Source organism: Sycon ciliatum, chromosome 5 (assembly GCF_964019385.1).
Source record: "Sycon ciliatum chromosome 5, ocSycCili1.1, whole genome shotgun sequence".
In the NCBI taxonomy this organism is placed as follows: Eukaryota; Metazoa; Porifera; class Calcarea; order Leucosolenida; family Sycettidae; genus Sycon; species Sycon ciliatum.
This window is the reverse complement of record NC_088647.1, coordinates 4,348,635-4,368,831: the sequence shown is the minus strand read 5'-3', so window position 1 is coordinate 4,368,831 and position 20,197 is coordinate 4,348,635. Positions and strand designations below refer to the sequence as shown.

Below are 20,197 nucleotides of genomic sequence, written 5' to 3'. Positions count from 1 at the left end.
GGACTCAGTTACACAAGCCAGAAGTCAGAATACGTTTAGAGAGTTAGAGTCCAAGTGAGACGAAGAGCGTCTGTCGATTACACTTTGCTTTTACTCACTAATAGCACGTTTGCGTTTTGGTTATAACGAAGAACCCAGTGTGTAGTTACGATCCATCACAGTTTTCAATGTTTATGGACTAGCGTGGTGTAGTCCTGCGGAACACAACAGCTTGTTTCCGCATGGAACACAACATTTTTTCGAATCTCGCGGCAAAAAACAGATTTCGGAGGTGCCCTTTTTACACTGCGCTGCGCAACTGTTCGGAGCCTCCTTAAGTCGTGTACGACGGTACAGTACGGTATTATTAGCTGGCTTGTATAGCTGTACAGTTTGATGTACAGTTTGAATGTGATGTTGGTTGTTCAATCCTGCTACTTATGACAATTTTGACTGTTTTGCATGTAGCACAGTAAGTGTGTATGCTGCGCTTGTCGCGGTGTAGAGTACTTGCTGTGAATTGCATGACATTGCATGTACTCCTGGTACGAAATGTGAAAGGCTATTATATAGCCACTGTTACTATTGGCTGCTAAAGGGTACCCGATAACCCGCTCGTTAAGCCAGGTACCCGTTTGTAACCTTAAAGGGTAACCGCTTCACCCCTACCTGAGTATATAATAGCTTATTAAGTCACTATAAAAATCATACTCGCAAGACTCGCAACTGAATAAGCGACATTTGATTGGATTTCTTAAATCAGGCCAAGCCTTCCGGGGTGTTTTGACGAACCTTTCTGGGTGAATGTTGAAGTGAGATATATCATTAACTCAATCGATGCATTCTTTACTCCCTTTTCTGTTTCTTTCCAGCCTGTCCAGCTGACAAGAGGACATTCTACCAACATAATCTTCTGAACTACATGACAATGAAGCGCACTGAAGCTGGCCATACTGAACCTCTTCCAGAAAGTGATGAACCCAGAGACCCCACAGCTGAACCACGTCTCAAGACACCAGCCAAACAAACCATCTACTGGATGTTTGATGAGCTGGATGTAGCTCCAATGGACAGGAAGCTAAGCCGTGCTGAAGTTGGAGTATTCATGAACAATACTGTTCGCAATGTTCATCCTCGAGCCTGTGCAGAAAGTCAATGGAACTATTGTGATTATAATGATGATGGTTCTATCAGTTTGTCGGAATGGTGCTGGTGTACTGGTCTCGATCCAAGTAAGTTTTCAGAGATTCGTTCATTTACCATGGATTTGTATCCTGAAGTTGCTTTGCTTTGTGGCTAATACTGGCTACATAATAAATCTACTGAATCTGCGGACAGAACTGTTTCGTCCTTTGTGGACTCATCGGCGCAGCACAGAGAAAATGATAAATCTACTTCAAAACTCTCAGTCCCATAAATCTACCAATATTTTCCTGTTGTGTGCAATTCTTGTTTTCAGCTTGCCCAGCTGACAAGCGTCAGTTCTTCCAACACAAGATGCTTCAGTTCATCAAGAAGAAGAGATCCCAAGCCAATGTAACTCCTGAGCCCGAGGCAACATCAGATAATAGTGAGCGCGATCCAGCAGTTGAGCCCCGTCTAAATACACCAGCCAAAGTAGCCATCTACTGGCAGTTTGATGAACTGGATGTATCTCCTATGGACAGACAACTGAGTGAGAATGAGATGTCATCATTTATGAGTGAAGTTGTTCGTGAAGTGGACCCTCGTGCATGTGCAGAGACACTGCAGGAGTACTGTGATTATAATGACGATGGAATGATTTCTCTGTCGGAATGGTGCTGGTGCTCTGGACTTGACAATGGTAAGATTTATCCAGCAGGAATTGTTACCTAGCAGTTTCTTGAACATGTGTGGATCGACGTGTTGTGGTTGCATCACACTTTCATTCGTATTGTGTCCATTGGAAGACTTTGTACATGATATGCTGCCACATGAACTTTCTCTTCATAATCATTGATGTACCTTCAAGTTTCTTCGTTGTAGCTTATATTCTGTACACAGAATTGCAAACTAAGCATGTGTGTTCGATTGCATTTTTGTACGAAAATGTGTGGTTTGCATTTGCTGCCATCGCCGTTATCTTAGATATGACAGTGTATTTTTAGCACTTGCGTGAGTGTTTGGCTTCTCTGTCATCTAATCTACTTTTCTTTTGCATTTTCCCCTTTTCAATGATCTGCAGAATGCAGCCCAGAAAAGGAGAGACACTTCCAAGCCAACCTCCTTCAATTCATGTCTTTGAAGCGTCAAGAGTCAGGTCATGTTGAGCCATCGCCAGAACCAGACAGCACTCCAGATCCCACAGCTGAACCACGTCTCAAGACACCAGCCAAGATCACAGTCTACTGGATGTTTGATGAGCTGGATGTAGCTCCAATGGACAGGAAGCTAAGTCGTACCGAAGCAGGTTCATTCTTTTCTGAAGTAGATCGTGAAGTTGGTCCGCGTGCTTGTGCCCAGGATCACTGGAGTCGGTGTGATTACAACAACGATGGATCCATTAGTCTATCAGAGTGGTGCTCGTGCACTGGACTAGACCCAAGTGAGTCTTCTTTTGTACTATGTGTGTGTGTGTTTCAGCTGTGTTTGTTATTGCCGCATTAAGCAGTGTCCGAGCTCTTTGTCGGTGGGTGTGTAGAGATGTCCCCAGGGTTCTGAAGCAATGAGAACTATCAGAACACAACTACTGTTGGTGGCGTGTACCGTTTGGATGGCCCCATTGGTCTAATAAAAAATCGCACGTGTTGGCTTTGTCTGCACAAGCCACTTACAGCTGACTTGAGATGGTATTGGAGCGGAGGTGAAGGAATGATGACCTTGTGGGTTGTGGTCATTCTAGATTTTTTGATCCTACATCGGGCTGTACGTGATTGGTTACGTGAAGTGGAATGATGCTAATGTTTCCTATAATAGCAGAGCCCAGCATGCCCAACGGACCTTCCTTGCATTGTGCGTGTCATGGTTTTGAGTATGTGTGAGGTGATGTGGTAGCGTGGACAGTAGTGTTGGCGTTTTCATGGCAGTAGTACTAGCATTGTCATGGCTAATGTTCATATTGCGGTGTGTATGCAATTGCATTGCTGAATGAGGCATGCAGCAAGGTTGTGGGAACTTGTGGCCAAAGCGGCGTAGTGTGGTGCTGTGCCTTTCTTCAGTGATAAGCCGCCACCTGGGTGCCATGTAGTTAGATGCTGTGTGCCTTCATGCTTTGTGGCTCCATGCTATGTGGGTTGATGCAGTGTGGGTAGATATTGTGTGGTTTGATGCAGTGTGGGTAGATATTGTGTGGGTTGATGCAGTGTGGGTAGATATTGTGTGGGTTGATGCAGTGTGGGTCGATATTGTGTGGGTTTATGCAGTGTGGGTAGATATTGTGTGGGTTGATGCAGTGTGGGTAGATATTGTGTGGGTTGATGCAGTGTGGGTAGATATTGTGTGGGTTGATGCAGTGTGGGTAGATATTGTGTGGGTTGATGCAGTGTGGGTAGATATTGTGTAGTAGGTAGAGGCTTTGTGGCTCTATACTATGTGGTTTGATGCAGTGTGGGTAGATGCTACGGTACTAGTTGTGTGTTGTCTGTGTTGCGCACTGTCTCCCATTGACATGGACAAGGCGGCGGTAACGACACTGGCGGCTGCGTGTCCTGGCCGGGCTACTGCTGTGGCTCGCGTGACTGGCACTGCGGCACGCCAGGCCAGCGCCAGGTCTGGTATCGCACGCACATACCTCCGCCGTGTCCGCCTCCACCGCCACCGGGCTGTATTCCGGTGCCTCGGCCTGGCACTGGTGTGTGCCAATACTGGCCATTGGCTGATCAGTGCGCCTTTCAACTGCCTCTGACAGCAGATGGTAATTGCAGTAGACTAGTTGTGCAAGTGCAATCCAAGCTTTTTTAGCCGTTTGGTTATATGTACACTGTATTTTGGGTAGTAAGAAAGCATGGCGTTTGCCTTGTACATGCATGTGTGTGCGATTTGTGTATCATGTTGCTCTGCACGTATTGGCACAGTACCGGGTGATGCCGCCGAGGACCCGCCGAATGCGGAGTGCCTCACCTGGCGCGGCTGGTGCTGCGGTCCCTGGTTCTGCGGCACGCTCTCGCAGCGCGACATCTGGAACGCGCACTACCCACCGCCTCCGGTGCCCTGCCCGTACCCGGCTCCCGGGGGTGTTTGTCCCAACACTACAAAGCCGGGCACTGGAGAGTGCCAATACTGGCCACTGAGTGCAATCTGCTCATATTCGTTGCCTGAACTGAATGGTAATATTTGAACAAATGTCTCACTCCGTTAATAATAGGCCGGATGGGTAAAGGGCATGGATTCAAAAAGACCCATATATGTTCTTGCCCCAGTGCATGGCAATACCTTCTACCATGAAGGGATGGCAAAGCCAACTTCCTTGCTAGAGAAGTATTGTAACTTTGCTCCCACGCTACTGGTATTGTGTTCATGCAACTCTTATGGACCGGCCTGTGCTACATGCATAGCTACCAAACGATCACTTCGGTTGTGTGCTGTTATTGTTTTTTGGTTTGCTGGCTCCACAGATGATGTCGTGGTCGACTCCGTCTCCAGCTCTAACGATGTCTCCGACACCAACTCGCAATCATCCGACCCGGTGTGCGAGGAATGGCGCGGCTGGTGCTGCGCCAACAACTGGTACTGCAAGACGCATGACGAGTATACTGCTTGGTTCATGACACACCCGCCACCTCCGTGTCCAATGCCACCGGGAGGCCAGTGCCCCAACGCCACCAAGCCAGGCACTGGAATGTGTCAATACTGGCCGCTCTCAGGACAGTGTGGATACACAATGCCAGAAACTGGTAAGCCCTCCTTGTTTTCACCAGTGCATGCCGGTGATGGTGTTGGCGGAAGTCAATTAGGAAATGTCCAGGCTGATAGAGGCCTGGTTCCATTCTGCTAATACCATAGCAATATGTGATGAACGCACCCTCAAATTGAAGCATATTTGATGGCTGTGAAGTGCATCACCTGGTTGGTCTATATAGCGTTTCCTTCCACACTAGAGTTTTTTAGGATCTTTCTACTAACTTCCTAGTGCAACACCTAGTTCACATTGCTAGATGTACCGGTATGCTGCATATTCCAAACCTCACATTCCAACTTTGTCATCCTGTGTGACATACAGATGTATGCAATGATGAATCAAGAACCGTATACCAGACCCAGCTTCTCGAATATATGACAGCAAGACGCACTGAAGCTGGCCATACTGAACCTCTTCCAGAAAGTGATGAACCCAGAGATCCCACAGCTGAACCACGTCTCAAGACACCAGCCAAACAAACCATCTACTGGATGTTTGATGAGCTGGATGTAGCTCCAATGGACAGGAAGCTAAGCCGTGCTGAAGTTGGAGTATTCATGAACGATACAGTGCGCAATGTTCATCCTCGAGCCTGTGCAGAAAGTCAGTGGAACTATTGTGATTATAACGATGATGGTTCTATCAGTTTGTCGGAATGGTGCTGGTGTACTGGTCTCGATCCAAGTAAGTTTTCAGAGATTTGTTCATTTACCATGGATTTGTATTCGGAAGTTGTTTTGCTTTTGCAGCTAGATAATACCTCCAAATTTCAGTGCCTTAAACTTACCAATATGTTTCCTGTTGCGCACTTTTGTGTTTTCAGCTTGCCCAGCTGACAAGCGTCAATTCTTCCAACACAAGATGCTTCAGTTCATCAAGAAGAAGAGATCGGAAGCAAATGTAACTCCTGAACCAGAGACAACATCAGATAATAGTGAGCATGATCCCGCTGTTGAGCCCCGTCTGAATACACCAGCCAAAGTAGCCATCTACTGGCAGTTTGATGAACTGGATGTATCTCCTATGGACAGACAGCTGAGTGAGAATGAGATGTCATCATTCAGGAGTGAAGTTGTTCGTGAAGTGGATCCTCGTGCATGTGCAGAGACACTGCAGGAATACTGTGATTATAATAAGGATGGAATGATTTCTCTGTCGGAATGGTGCTGGTGCTCTGGACTTGACAATGGTAAGATCATGAGTGCCATAAGCAGTTTGGTAGTATGGTCATGGCAGTACTTGATTTTGGCTTGTCTCTAAATTGCAGGGTATTGTGTAAGTTACTCTCTTCCTAGGAATGATATCTACAGTGTAACAAGTCACGGTAGTGTGCGACTTGGCATAATTTTTTTGATCTCCACTGATGAAGATGCCTAGTCCGGGAGAGGCACGGGGGCATGTGTACCCCCCCCCCCCCCCTCCCGCCCCAGATCCATTGACCTTACTCAGCATGTGCACGTTTGGGCCAAATGTCCCAAACATCGCATTTCAGTGCCTGCCGTGAAGCCAGAGTCGAGTTCTAGCTCTACCTGTATAGCTGTACAGTGCAAATTCTATTACACATCTACTACTCAAAGTATCAATTTGTTTCAGGAATATTTCTACTGTGTTACCTTTTAAAAGGTAGACAAGTTACTGAGGTCGGCCAATCCCAAGCCACCATGTTTCTTTCTAGCGGCTGGTCATACCATGAAACGGATGGTGTTTCTGAACCGCAATCATGTCTCAGAAGTGTCCTTATTGCAATATTCGTTGCCACATTGCTGCTACGTGTACAAACAATGCATTGTATACATTGTATGTCTTCTACTTCGTGTGCTTCACTGTTTCATGTCCTTTTTTATCTGCAGAATGCAGCCCAGAAAAGGAGAGACACTTCCAAGCCAACCTCCTTCAGTTCATGTCATTGAAGCGTCAAGAATCAGGTCATGTTGAGCCATCACCTGAACTAGAAAGCAATCCAGATCCCACAGCTGAACCACGTCTCAAGACACCAGCCAAGATCACAATCTACTGGATGTTTGATGAGCTGGATGTAGCTCCAATGAACAGGAAGCTAAGTCGTGCCGAAGCAGGTTCATTCTTTTCTGAAGTAGATCGTGAAGTTGGTCCGCGTGCTTGTGCCCAGGATCACTGGAGTCGGTGTGATTACAACAATGATGGATCCATTAGTCTATCAGAGTGGTGCTGGTGTACTGGACTAGATCCAAGTGAGTCTACTTCAAGATGAGTTAATGTTGATTACTCTTCACTCTATTCTCGGGATAAACCAAGCAAGTTCAGTTCTGAACCTTCACTAATCACATCCAAAACTTTCCATGTCATTTTGTTTGCCATGCCTTTACAAATGGGAGGTAGGTTTTGCAACACTTCCCATACTTCATCTGTTGACATTGCGTTCCAGTATACACTGCAGCGCATCCTCAGTGCATCATATTACCCACATGTGCCTCTACTCTCTACTCTCTTTGTTCTCCAGCCTGCCCAGCTGACAAGAGAACATTCTACCAGCATAATCTCCTGAACTACATGACAATGAAGCGTACTGAAGCTGGCCATACTGAACCTCTTCCAGAAAGTGATGAACCCAGAGATCCCACAGCTGAACCACGTCTCAAGACACCAGCCAAACAAACCATCTACTGGATGTTTGATGAGCTGGATGTAGCTCCAATGGACAGGAAGCTAAGCCGTGCTGAAGTTGGAGTATTCATGAACAATACAGTGCGCAATGTTCATCCTCGTGCCTGTGCAGAAAGTCAGTGGAACTATTGTGATTATAATGATGATGGTTCTATCAGTTTGTCAGAATGGTGCTGGTGTACTGGTCTCGATCCAAGTAAGTTTTCAGTAGAGATTTGTGACTTTCATTGCCATTGATTTGAGTTCTGAAGTTGTTTTGCTTTGTGGCTATATAATACTCCCAAGCTGTCAGTCCCGTAAACGTACCAATATCCGTCCTGCTGTGCGCATTTGTGTTTTCAGCTTGCCCAGCTGACAAACGTCAGTTCTTCCAACACAGAATGCTTCAGTTCATCAAGAAGAAGAGATCGCAAGCAAATGTAACTCCTGAACCAGAGACAGCATCAGATAGTAGTGACCGTGATCCAGCAGTTGAGCCCCGTCTGAATACACCAGCCAAAGTAGCCATCTACTGGCAGTTTGATGAACTGGATGTAGCCCCTATGGACAGACAACTGAGTGAGAATGAGATGTCATCATTCATGAGTGAAGTTGTTCGTGAAGTGGATCCTCGTGCATGTGCAGAGACACTGCAGGAGTACTGTGATTATAATGACGATGGAATGATTTCTCTGTCGGAATGGTGCTGGTGCTCTGGACTTGACAATGGTAAGGCCACACGTTTTTATTTCTATGTTTCTCGTCACCTGAAAATCTAAAAACGTATGCGAGAGGTGGAAAAAAATAAAAAATGACCAAAGAATAAAAAAAGTTTATTAGACCTTTGTTCACACTAAAATCCACCAATACACAATGAAAAATAGCATCCATAGTTAGCAACTAGTATGTGATAGGAGCTTCTGTCACAATCTGTGCATGTGCAGCTAGATTGCGCACAACAAATGCCGACCTCGCATCATGTGTCGCACAGGCCACATGTGCATGAGTGTGCTTGTCCCCACATGCACAGTCAGTGCAGCAGAGTTTGTTTTCTTTTTTTCTTCCAGACTCCTGAATCGTATGCGCGCGGGTGACGAGAAACATAGAAATAAAAACGTGTGGCCTAAGATTATGAGTGCCATAAGCAGTTTGGTAGTATGGTCACAGGAGTACTTGGTTTTGGCTTGTCTTTAAATTGGGGCTGAGTCGGGTAGCCTTTTCTTCGGGTATCGGGTTCGGGTAGTTTTCCACGGGTAGCACGGATACCCGATCGGGTAATGTTTCCATGGTAACACCACAATGCACCCCTTCTCTTACACACTGGGTAGACATGCGGAGTATTATATGAATTTGTACACGTGCACTGTATATGATGTCATCTGCGACTTCGGGTTTTTGGGTACTATTCTGTACCCGTCTACCCGAGGTCCTCACGGGTAGCATGGGTACCCGATTACCTGTGCGCACCACTAATTTAAATTGCAGGGTATTGTGTATGTGCACTCTTCCTAGGAATGATATATACAGTGTAACAAGTCACGGTAGTGTGCAACTTGGCATACTCATAGCCAGCAATCGCATGTCATCACGTACATTGAAAATCAACATAATTTTGCGAATCGACCTTTTTTTCAGGATCACTTTTCGACGAGGACGAAGCAAAGTCGGCCGAACGAAGCCTAGAGGAAGAAAATCACCCTCTCCACTTCACCATCACGATACTGACATAGATACGAGATGAAACAACTAAAAAATCCACAAGAAAACTGTACTGCCATCATCGCGCTGACTTTGGTCTGACTTTGGTCTGAGAATTTCTATCACGATCAAAAATGTACGAGGAGCACTCAAAAATTGGCCACAGACGTACCTTTATCGCTCTCTACTCCTTTTTCAAGGCACAAAAGTCGACTCTCCACTTTCAAACCAGGAACCAGACATACCAGTGGTCCTTTTCAGCTGCTCCACGAGCGCAGGAAATTTTCACCAAGGGGCGCAGAGCAGCATCCATTCCAGAAAAAGAGCTAAAATACGAGTGAGACTGCATGCCTGAGTACATGAGTACATGTATGAGTACATGCAGAAAATAGTCAATTTCAGCGGTTCTGCTCCAAACAGCAATTAACCCCTGCACCCGTCAACATGCAAGCACCGCAAGTGCACCCGCACGCCCAGCTTGGGCACTCGTGCACTCATGCAGCCAGACACAAGCGCACACATGCACGCACACGCCACTGGTGTACCCATGCTCTGACACGCAGACACCCGCACAACGTACCGCTCTCTATGGCGTGCACAAACATACAATAGACACATTGGGTTGGGGGTTGCCATGATATCTTTTGGACAATTCAAATATTCAAGAATATGCTCTTTGATAATAATTGATTGAGTAAAGATGCATGCCTGAAACTAGCATCCGCCCGCCAAGGACGCCCAAATGGCCACCGCGGCCCGCCGCGGTCTAAACTAGCATACTGCCCACCGAGGGCGCCCAAATGGCTAAACTAGCCTACTGCCCACCGAGGGCGCGCAAATGGCCGCCGAGGCCAGCAAACCGCCCGCCGAGGGCTAAACTAGCATACTGCCCACCGAGGGCGCACACATGGCCGCCGAGGCCAGCAAACCGCCCGCCGAGGGGTAAACTAGTATACTGCCCACCGAGGGCGCTCAAATGGCCGCCGCGGCCAGCAAACCGCCCGTCGAGGGCTAAACCAGCAGACAACCCATCGAGGGTGCGCAAATTGCCACCGAGGCAAGCAAACTGCCCACCGTGGGCCGATATCATCTTGCCCGCCGAGGGCACACAAACGGCCACCGAGGCCAGCCAATCGCCCACCGAGGGCTCACACGACTGCCTGGCATCAGGCGTCACAACATACAGACATAATAGGAGGCCCGTTTGCCCCCCCCCCCCAACCGGAGAAACAAAATGCCCCTTCAAAAGGGGTGGGAGGGAGGGAAAAAACTTTGACTTGACACAGAAACTGCAACTGCAAAGAATGCTCCTTCGCACAAAGACAGCTCAGCAAAACACGTCTCCAAATAATTAGACGCCGGATCCACGATTGTCCATAAAATTTTGCCAGGCCATACACGGCGCACACGGCTTAATCACGAGGTGGTCACATGACACGCACTCGCAGCACTCCACCACCAGCATGCGTGTGCATGGGCTAACTAGGCTTTGCTGCGCAAAGCCCACATCTAGCTTCGACTAGAAACAAAGATTACACCAAAGGATCAAACAACAACCATTTTCTGCAGTTTTTTTGCAGATGGCTTCCTTGTGCTTGGCCCAGCACGCCAAAAATCACACCTCGGAGGAGTACAAAAATTACAACTCTCAGATGTCCTCGATTGCTGGCCATGTTTTTGATCTCCACTGATGAAGATGCCTAGTCCGGGAGAAGCACGGGGTCATGTGTACCTCCCACCCCAGATCCATTGGCCTTGCTCAGCATGTGCATGTTTGGCCCCAATGTCCCAAACACTGCCTTTCAGTGTCTGCCGTGAAGCCAGAGTCGAATTCTAGCTCTACCTGTATAGCTCTACCTGTATAGCTGTACAATGCAAATTCTATTACAAATCTACTACTCAAAGTTTCAAATAATTGCTTCAAGAATAATTCTACCGTGTTACCTTAAAAAAGGTAGACAAGTTACCGAGGTCGACCAATCCCAAATCTGACTCCGCCACCATTTTTTTGCCAGCGGCTGGTCATACCATGAAGCGAATGGTGTTTCTGAACTGCAATCATGTCTCAGAAGTGTCCTTAGTCCGATATTCGTCGCCACATTGCTGCTACAAACAATGCATAGCATACATTGTATGTCCTCTACTCAATGTTTTGTTTCATGTCATTCCCCGTTCATATCTGCAGAATGTAGCCCAGAAAAGGAGAGACACTTCCAAGCCAACCTCCTTCAGTTCATGTCTTTGAAGCGTCAAGAATCAGGTCATGTTGAGCCATCACCTGAACCAGACAGCACTCCAGATCCCACAGCTGAACCACGTCTCAAGACACCAGCCAAGATCACAATCTACTGGATGTTTGATGAGCTGGATGTAGCTCCAATGAACAGGAAGCTAAGTCGTGCCGAAGCAGGTTCATTCTTTTCTGAAGTAGATCGTGAAGTTGGTCCGCGTGCTTGTGCCCAGGATCACTGGAGTCGGTGTGATTACAACAATGATGGATCCATTAGCCTGTCAGAGTGGTGCTGGTGTACTGGACTAGATCCGAGTGAGTTTGCTGAAGTACTTCAAGATGAGTAGAGGTTGTTTACCATTGACTTCATTCTTGGAATTTCTTGGGATGGATCACGCATGGCTTTAGTCCTGATTCTATAACTGTTCACACTTTACCAAGTAGACTTTACACGGCATATCGCTTGCCATGCTATTACAAATGAAATGTTTTATTATGTCTTCCAAGTTTGTTCACGTTGTTATTTGTTGTTGTTTCTGTTGGCTAAGAGCTCTGTCTGGGTATGGTGATACTTCCCTGGCTACTCTGGCCTTCACACATAAGCTATCACAGGGAAGTCAGTATTTCCTGTAGCATGCCATGTGTTCACCTTCCAGTATACACTGCACAGCTTCCTCTATGCATTTACCTACATGTGCCTCTACTCTCTACTCTCTATGTTCTCCAGCCTGCCCAGCTAACAAGAGAACATTCTACCAGCATAATCTCCTGAACTACATGACAATGAAGCGTACTGAAGCTGGCCATACTGAACCTCTTCCAGAAAGTGATGAACCCAGAGATCCCACAGCTGAACCACGTCTCAAGACACCAGCCAAACAAACCATCTACTGGATGTTTGATGAACTGGATGTAGCTCCAATGGACAGGAAGCTAAGCCGTGCTGAAGTTGGAGTATTCATGAACAATACTGTTCGCAATGTTCATCCTCGTGCCTGTGCCGAAAGTCAATGGAACTATTGTGATTACAATGATGATGGTTCTATCAGTTTGTCGGAATGGTGCTGGTGTACTGGTCTTGATCCAAGTAAGTTTTCAGAGATTTGTTCATTACCTGTGATTTGCATTTGGCATGTTTCTGGTGTTGCAACTGGTTACACGTTGACACTGACTGACTAACAGCAAAACCTGTCACGGCGACCACTCGGATAAGGCGACCACCTGTCCTAAAGGAGCACTGAAACCAGGACCAAGGGATGCTATTTCCAGTCAAATGACCCTGGCTAAGGACATCACCTGGTCACAGAGACTACATTGTGAAGGTCCCTTGAGCAGTCGTCTTAGACAGGTTTCACCGTATATCCCTTCTAATATTCTCCATTTTGTATGTGTGTTTTTTTTTCAGCGTGCCCAGCTGACAAGCGTCAGTTCTTCCAACACAAGATGCTTCAGTTCATCAAGAAGAAGAGATCGCAAGCAAATGTAACTCCTGAACCAGAGACAACATCAGACAGTAGTGAGCGTGATCCAGCAGTTGAGCCCCGTCTGAATACACCAGCCAAAGTAGCCATCTACTGGCAGTTTGATGAACTGGATGTAGCCCCTATGGACAGACAACTGAGTGAGAATGAGATATCATCATTCAGGAGTGAAGTTGTTCGTGAAGTGGATCCTCGTGCATGTGCAGAGACACTGCAGGAGTACTGTGATCATAATAAAGATGGAATGATTTCTCTGTCGGAATGGTGCTGGTGCTCTGGACTTGACAATGGTAAGTTAGTGCCATAAGCAGTTTGCTAGTATGGTCAATGCAGTACTAGGTTATGACTTGTCTGGGAATCAGTGTCATTGCTGATGAGCAGAAACAGGGCACTGTGTTTGTACACTCTTTCTGGGAATGTTATCCACGGTGCATTTTAAAGCATATCTGGGAAACCAAACGATTTCTGTGCAAGTCGATCTCTCAGATTTCGTTCCAATTTGCAGGTAGGTTTCCTTTGGGGATATGGATTGACAATGCAAAGCCCTCAGAAGGAAGCCTTGAAACTGGCATACCCATCAAAGTGGCCCAAAAATCACATGATTTGTGGGGCTGCAAGTGGCCAATGGGGCAGCGTACACAAACAAGCTACGAACAAAACTCCATCAAGCCAACATGGCCTAACCACCTTAGAAGAGTTCCTGAGGCAGCGCCACTTACCCATGCCAGCGTGCCAGGAGACGAGGACCAGCATCCCCTAGTGCCACGAATAATCGTGTCGAAAAAAGCCGATGGCAAGCTCTGATAAAGCAGTGAGATACGTCCAGCATTAACAAGAGCTATACACCGGCAGATAGTAGAATTTCTCCTCTAGCACTGAAGCCATGCCCTACATCATCCTTTTTAGATATTCTTGAAATATACAATTTTGACAATGTCCACTCCACCCCGCTGAAATACAGCCAAACTCATAACTGCCCCGGAAAGCCAGGCCCTCCGTGACGTCTAGTCCGACCACTTTCTACTCCAAAACTTCTCCCAACGCTTTAGAAAAAAAGTTTATCATCAACTCTGATATGATCACTTGTCACTCCAAATGACAAGCTTCTCCTTGCGCCACCAGCATCTTTTGGTGCGACCGTTGATGCAAAAGTGACTGAAGTCTTACCTGCAGTTTTTGAATTTCCTACATCGTGAGGCTTCTGAACCGCAATCGTGTCAGAATCGTGCTTATTCTGACACCTGTTGCCACATTGCTGCTACAAACAATGCATAGCATACATTGTATGTCCTCTACTCAATGTTTTGTTTCATGTCATTCCCCGTTCATATCTGCAGAATGTAGCCCAGAAAAGGAGAGACACTTCCAAGCCAACCTCCTTCAGTTCATGTCTTTGAAGCGTCAAGAATCAGGTCATGTTGAACCATCACCTGAACCAGAAAGCAATCCAGATCCCACAGCTGAACCACGTCTCAAGACACCAGCCAAGATCACAATCTACTGGATGTTTGATGAGCTGGATGTAGCTCCAATGGACAGGAAGCTAAGTCGTGCTGAAGCAGGTTCATTCTTTTCTGAAGTAGATCGTGAAGTTGGTCCGCATGCTTGTGCCCAGGATCACTGGAGTCGGTGTGATTACAACAATGATGGATCCATTAGTCTATCAGAGTGGTGCTGGTGTACTGGACTAGACCCTAGTAAGTCTACTTCAAGATGAGTTAATGTTGATTACTCTTCGCTCTATTCTTGGTATAAACGAACCAAGCTTACTTCTAAACCTTTGGAGTTTCACTGATCACATCCAGAACTTTACATTTCTCTTTGTTTGTCATGCCTTTACAAATGGAAGGTAGGTTTTGTAACATTTTCCATACTTCATCTGTTGACATTGTATTTGTCCTGCCTGTTGGCCAGGAGCTTGGCCTAAATTAGGACACGCTTGTAGCAGGAATTCCAGGATTTTGCGGTTCACCTACAGAGAGAGGTTTCCGACTCTGAGCTTCACACAAAAGCTATGAGACAGGATTGGGTGTACACAGATAGAAAGTAACAATTTCTTGTAACATGCTGTGTGTTCATCTTCCAGTATACACTGCAGCGCTTCCTCAATGCATTTACCTACATGTGCCTCTACTCTCTACTCTCTTTGTTCTCCAGCCTGCCCAGCTGACAAGAGAACATTCTACCAACATAATCTCCTGAACTACATGACAGCAAGACGTACTGAAGCTGGCCATACTGAACCTCTTCCAGAAAGTGATGAACCCAGAGATCCCACAGCTGAACCACGTCTCAAGACACCAGCCAAACAAACCATCTACTGGATGTTTGATGAGCTGGATGTAGCTCCAATGGACAGGAAGCTAAGCCGTGCTGAAGTTGGAGTATTCATGAACAATACTGTTCGCAATGTTCATCCTCGTGCCTGTGCAGAAAGTCAGTGGAACTATTGTGATTATAATGATGATGGTTCTATCAGTTTGTCGGAATGGTGCTGGTGTACTGGTCTTGATCCAAGTAAGTTTTCAGAGATTCGTTTCTTGCATTGACATTTATAGTAAAGAAAAAAGGACCAAGACACTACAAGTTATGCTATAATGTCTACTAACACCACCAGTTACTAAACAATCAGCTCATGCGATAACATTGCACGACAATGACCGACAGTACTGGCATTCTGCAACTAACTGGCTAACAGCTCTAGCACATTTTGGATGCGCACTCCAGCAGCCTTTATTGACATTGATTTGTGTTCTGAAGTTGTTTTGCTTTGTGGCTATATAATGCTCCTTAACTTTCAGTCCCGTAAACCTACCAATATTCCTCCTGCTGTGCTCATTTTTGTTTTCAGCTTGCCCAGCTGACAAACGTCAGTTCTTCCAACACAAGATGCTTCAGTTCATCAAGAAGAAGAGATCGGAAGCAAATGTAATTCCTGAACCAGAGGCAACATCAGATAATAGTGAGCGCGATCCAGCAGTTGAGCCCCGTCTGAATACACCAGCCAAAGTAGCCATCTACTGGCAGTTTGATGAACTGGATGTATCTCCTATGGACAGACAACTGAGTGAGAATGAGATATCATCATTCATGAGTGAAGTTGTTCGTGAAGTGGATCCTCGTGCATGTGCAGAGACACTGCAGGAGTACTGTGATTATAACAAGGATGGAATGATTTCTCTGTCAGAATGGTGCTGGTGCTCTGGACTTGACAATGGTAAGAACGATCGAGCAGGAAGGCAGCAATAGCATGTGATGTCTCTTTGAATGGCTCTTCCATCGAACAGTGCTGAAAAGCATGCAGGCTTGTCTTTTTAGTATTCTGCTTTGTGCGGGTTTTTCTACGGTCTAATGTATTAACGCCCGGGAAAGCAACAAGCTCCAGGTTCCGTACAGTTGACACCTCCAAACTTCTCCATTAGTACCTTCATTGCCTTCTCCTCAGGTGGAATACACGCAAAAAGAACATGACCGAATATAATGGATTTAGACAGTACTGATGTGATAGCAACAGCGCAAAGAAAGAGTACTAGTAGGTGAAACGGCAGATTCATATATTTTTTCAATGATGCTCCACTTGTTGCTGTTCAAATCCTGTGCTGTATTTTACTTGCCGTTCTACCTGCAGAGTGCAGCCCAGATAAGGAAAGCCACTTCCAAGCCAATCTCCTTCAATTCATGTCTTCAAAGCGCCAAGAGTCTGGTCACGTTGAGCCATCACCTGAACCAGACAGCACTCCAGACCCCACAGCTGAACCACGTCTCAAGACACCAGCCAAGATCACAATCTACTGGATGTTTGATGAGCTGGATGTAGCTCCAACGGACAGGAAGCTAAGTCGTGCCGAAGCAGGTTCATTCTTTTCTGAAGTAGATCGTGAAGTTGGTCCGCGTGCATGTGCCGTTAAGCACTGGGATCGCTGTGACTACAACCAAGATGGCGCAATTAGTCTATCCGAATGGTGCTGGTGCACTGGCCTAGATCCGAGTAAGTCAGCGCTGAATTTGTTTCGGTTTCATTTTTCTGTGCCTTTAAAAATGCTAAGCATGTCAACATTGCACAACCTTTGTACTGGAGGTGTTATGGTACATAATGTGCAGCAACAGATCAAAAGGTATTGTGGCTGCTTGAAGGACACTGTGCCCCAAAGGTACATCTGGTCACTGTTGTACAGGGGATATGTTCATGTACACTGCATGCTAACACCGCCCCCTCTGTCTACCAACTATTGCCTGTTAAATCTGCAGCCTGCCCAGCAAGGAAGAGAATTTTCTACCAACACAATACCTTGGAGTACATGTCAATGAAACGAGCAGAGGCAGGCCATGTTGAGCCTTCGCCCAGTACTGGAGAGCCCAGTAACCCATCAGCCGAGCCTCGTATGAACACGCCTGCCAAGATCACCATCTACTGGATGTTTGATGAACTGGATGTAGCTCCAATGGACAGGAAGCTAAGTCGTGCCGAAGTGGGAGCATTCATGAATGAAACAGTGCGCAACGTTCATCCTCGTGCCTGTGCAGAAAGTCAGTGGACCTATTGTGATTATGACGATGATGACTACATCAGTTTGTCAGAATGGTGCTGGTGCAACGGCCTCGACAATCGTAAGCTAGCGGCAGCCGTGTAGAGTTCAGTGTAGTATCTTATCATGCTATTGTTTTCCACAGGTTGCAATATTTGGTGCTTCTTCCCTGCTACTCAGGATTCTTGCATACTAGTGTTCTCTGTACTACACTCACAAGTCCACAGGGGGTGAAACAGTATTGGCACCGTTAAATTTGCTGTCACCGACGTGATTTTAATTGAATCAACCATTTTCGTTTTAGCTTGGTTGACGTGTACACTGAAGTTCATCACCTCAGAAAGCAAGTACACTTTACAACAGAACCTCCGAACACGTGATACCATGGAAATGCTTGTGTTTGCAATCATTGGTGTGACTGAGATACGTCACAGTACCTCTTGGGTTGAATTGTAGACAGTAGTTGGTTCTGCGTTCTCCAAAGGAGCATCATAGTCTTTGTGATGAACTAAATCTACTGACCCTATTCTGTTGGTGCCACCATTCATGGAGCTGACCATTGAAGATCAGGTATGTGTTGCCAGCCCCAAGCTGTACATTTGTCTGCTTTCGGTGGGGCTCTGCGGTAACAGGTTCGCAGGCTGTCACCACTTTGGATAATACCCCCCCCCCTCCCCTCTTTACATGTATTAGTTGACCCGGAAATTCATGGAGTGGTTTTCTGATTGAGCTCTGTTATTCCTTACTGTGTGGCAGAGTGCACGCCGGAGAAGGAGACACAGTTCCAATCTCGCCTGGTGACGTACATATCTGACATGCGCCAAGAAGCCGGACATGTCGAACCATCGCCGGAGGAGCCCAACCAAGTAACCGACCCACAGGCCGAACCACGGTTGACTACACCAGCCAAGGTGGCCATCTACTGGATGTTTGACGAGCTAGACGTATCGCCAATGGACCGAACGCTGTCCCACTCGGAGGCGGATGCGTTCTTTAGCATCATGCAGCGCAGCGTGGGACCACGTGCGTGTGCACTGGAGCACTGGAGTCGCTGTGACTACAACAACAATGGCAACATCAGCCTGATGGAATGGTGTTGGTGCACCGGACTGGATCCAGGTAAGAAATTGCCGCTGACTGTGCTCCGAGTTTGTAGTTTGCAAGTCCGTTTACTGTAGAACGGGTAATTTTAGCGACTATTAATTTTAGCGTTTTCCCATTGTCAACCGGTTAGCGACCTTTTATTTTAGCGATTTGCAGCGATTTTACTCACGGATCACCAGTGCACTGCTAATGTCTCAACAGATTAGCGACTTGAAACTTTAGCGAAAAGGAGTCAATCGCTAAATTCGCTAGGGTTTTTACGTCGCTAAAATTACCCGTTCTACAGGATTGATTTGAAGTCCAGTGATGAGTTGCATTGAAGTTGGTGCCAACAAAAATTTGCACCGTTTCAAACATGTGTTTATTTCCCCACATATGGTCTTTCTTCTCTTTGGTGTATAACCCGTGCAGTGTGAATGGTATCCACAGCTTCATCCTGTTGTGTACCGCTGTATGCTCATGCCAATCTGAGCACACCGTTGCCAGTAGTTGTGAGGTCGAGACTGATCCCCTCACCACACCATTAGGCGCTGCATCTTGCTCGGTTTTTTTCCGGTGGTTGCGTCCATTGTGAGTTCCCTCAGGAACGGAAGTGAACGTTAACTATTTTCTGGACTATTGTGGTTTGATGAATTTTTTGTTCCATTCTTTTCTTGCCTGCCCTGCAGTTTGTACTCCTGAAAAGCGAACCTATTTCAACAACAATTTCTTAGCGCACGTCCGCTCATGGCGTGAGCAAGACCCATACATTCAGCGTCCCGAGGGTGTCACACCATTCCCCGAGCCTAGTGCAGAGCCACGACTGGCTACGCCAGCCAAAGAGCTAGTCTACTGGGCGTTTGACAAGCTCGACACTGCGCCGTACGACCGTTTCCTGGAGCTCCATGAGGTGGAGTGGTTTGATGTGAACCTCTCCGAGAACGTAGGACCACGTGCCTGTGCCGATAACTTCCTGGAGTACTGCGACGCTAATGCCGACCAGAGGATCAGCTTACACGAATGGTGTGATTGTACTGGCTACGAGCGCCCCAACTAAAACCGGCCCTGGTCAACGATAGACAGTACACATGCATAGTCAATCAATGCACTCCCTGTCTGGAAAGATCAATGCACTCCATAGAACTCCACTGAATCCAACTCATAATGAATGCACGTGTGCCACTGATTGTGACTCGAATGGCCTTTCATACTTACACCAATTATATTTGCACACGCACCGCGTTTACTTGAACACACTTTCAACCTTGCCCTTTACACCGCCCCTGTAGCATTCTTTTTTGTTTGTTTTCGTTGCATTATTATTATAACTGCTTCTGCAAAGGTCTTACTGATAGCCTAGGTTGTTGCTGAAGAATTCAACAAGAACAGCAACAGCCGCGACGAACAACAAGAACAGCGACAAGTATACCAGTAATTATAAGTGTTGTTGTGGTTGTAGTCTCCTATTTACTTCATTATAGGCACAGGCAACAATGCCTTTGATTACATGCTAGGCTTTCTTTTTCTATGACTTCCCTGCGCAATTGCACGCATCCACAGCTATTACTAGCTCCAATAAAAAAAAGTTACTTCATGTACTTGGAGAACGGCGTTTGCCCAACACCATTGTTGAAAGGAGGCACCCGGCCAATGCATGGGAAGCCACCAGTTGAGAACCACAGTACACTGTTCACGGTTGTGAGAAAGCCAAACCCTTCTT

At 46.5% G+C, this 20,197-nt stretch overlaps 1 protein-coding gene across 9 annotated transcripts in view; it reads left to right on the top strand.

Annotated features, from left to right (window-relative positions):
* The window catches only part of LOC135817249 (uncharacterized), a 61,916-nt gene extending 41,845 nt beyond the window's left edge, over nt 1–20,071 (top strand). For 5 of the 9 annotated variants that reach the window (XM_065330378.1, XM_065330377.1, XM_065330383.1 and 2 more), the window contains 20 exons: nt 852–1,211; nt 1,439–1,804; nt 2,186–2,545; nt 4,014–4,265; nt 4,554–4,832; nt 5,159–5,521; nt 5,661–6,026; nt 6,688–7,047; nt 7,317–7,676; nt 7,823–8,188; nt 11,343–11,702; nt 12,115–12,474; nt 12,793–13,158; nt 14,206–14,565; nt 15,026–15,385; nt 15,720–16,085; nt 16,497–16,856; nt 17,117–17,476; nt 18,151–18,513; nt 19,167–20,071. In XM_065330378.1, the coding sequence (XP_065186450.1) occupies nt 852–1,211; nt 1,439–1,804; nt 2,186–2,545; nt 4,014–4,265; nt 4,554–4,832; nt 5,159–5,521; nt 5,661–6,026; nt 6,688–7,047; nt 7,317–7,676; nt 7,823–8,188; nt 11,343–11,702; nt 12,115–12,474; nt 12,793–13,158; nt 14,206–14,565; nt 15,026–15,385; nt 15,720–16,085; nt 16,497–16,856; nt 17,117–17,476; nt 18,151–18,513; nt 19,167–19,534 (7,055 nt within the window). In that variant the 3' untranslated portion in view covers nt 19,535–20,071. Of the gene's footprint in view, nt 1–851; nt 1,212–1,438; nt 1,805–2,185; nt 2,546–3,616; nt 3,854–4,013; nt 4,266–4,553; nt 4,833–5,158; nt 5,522–5,660; nt 6,027–6,687; nt 7,048–7,316; nt 7,677–7,822; nt 8,189–11,342; nt 11,703–12,114; nt 12,475–12,792; nt 13,159–14,205; nt 14,566–15,025; nt 15,386–15,719; nt 16,086–16,496; nt 16,857–17,116; nt 17,477–18,150; nt 18,514–19,166 lie in introns of all 9 variants that reach the window. The other 4 variants (XM_065330379.1, XM_065330382.1, XM_065330386.1 and 1 more) reach the window with 4 other exon arrangements.
* The last annotated feature ends 126 nt before the right edge of the window (nt 20,072–20,197 follow it).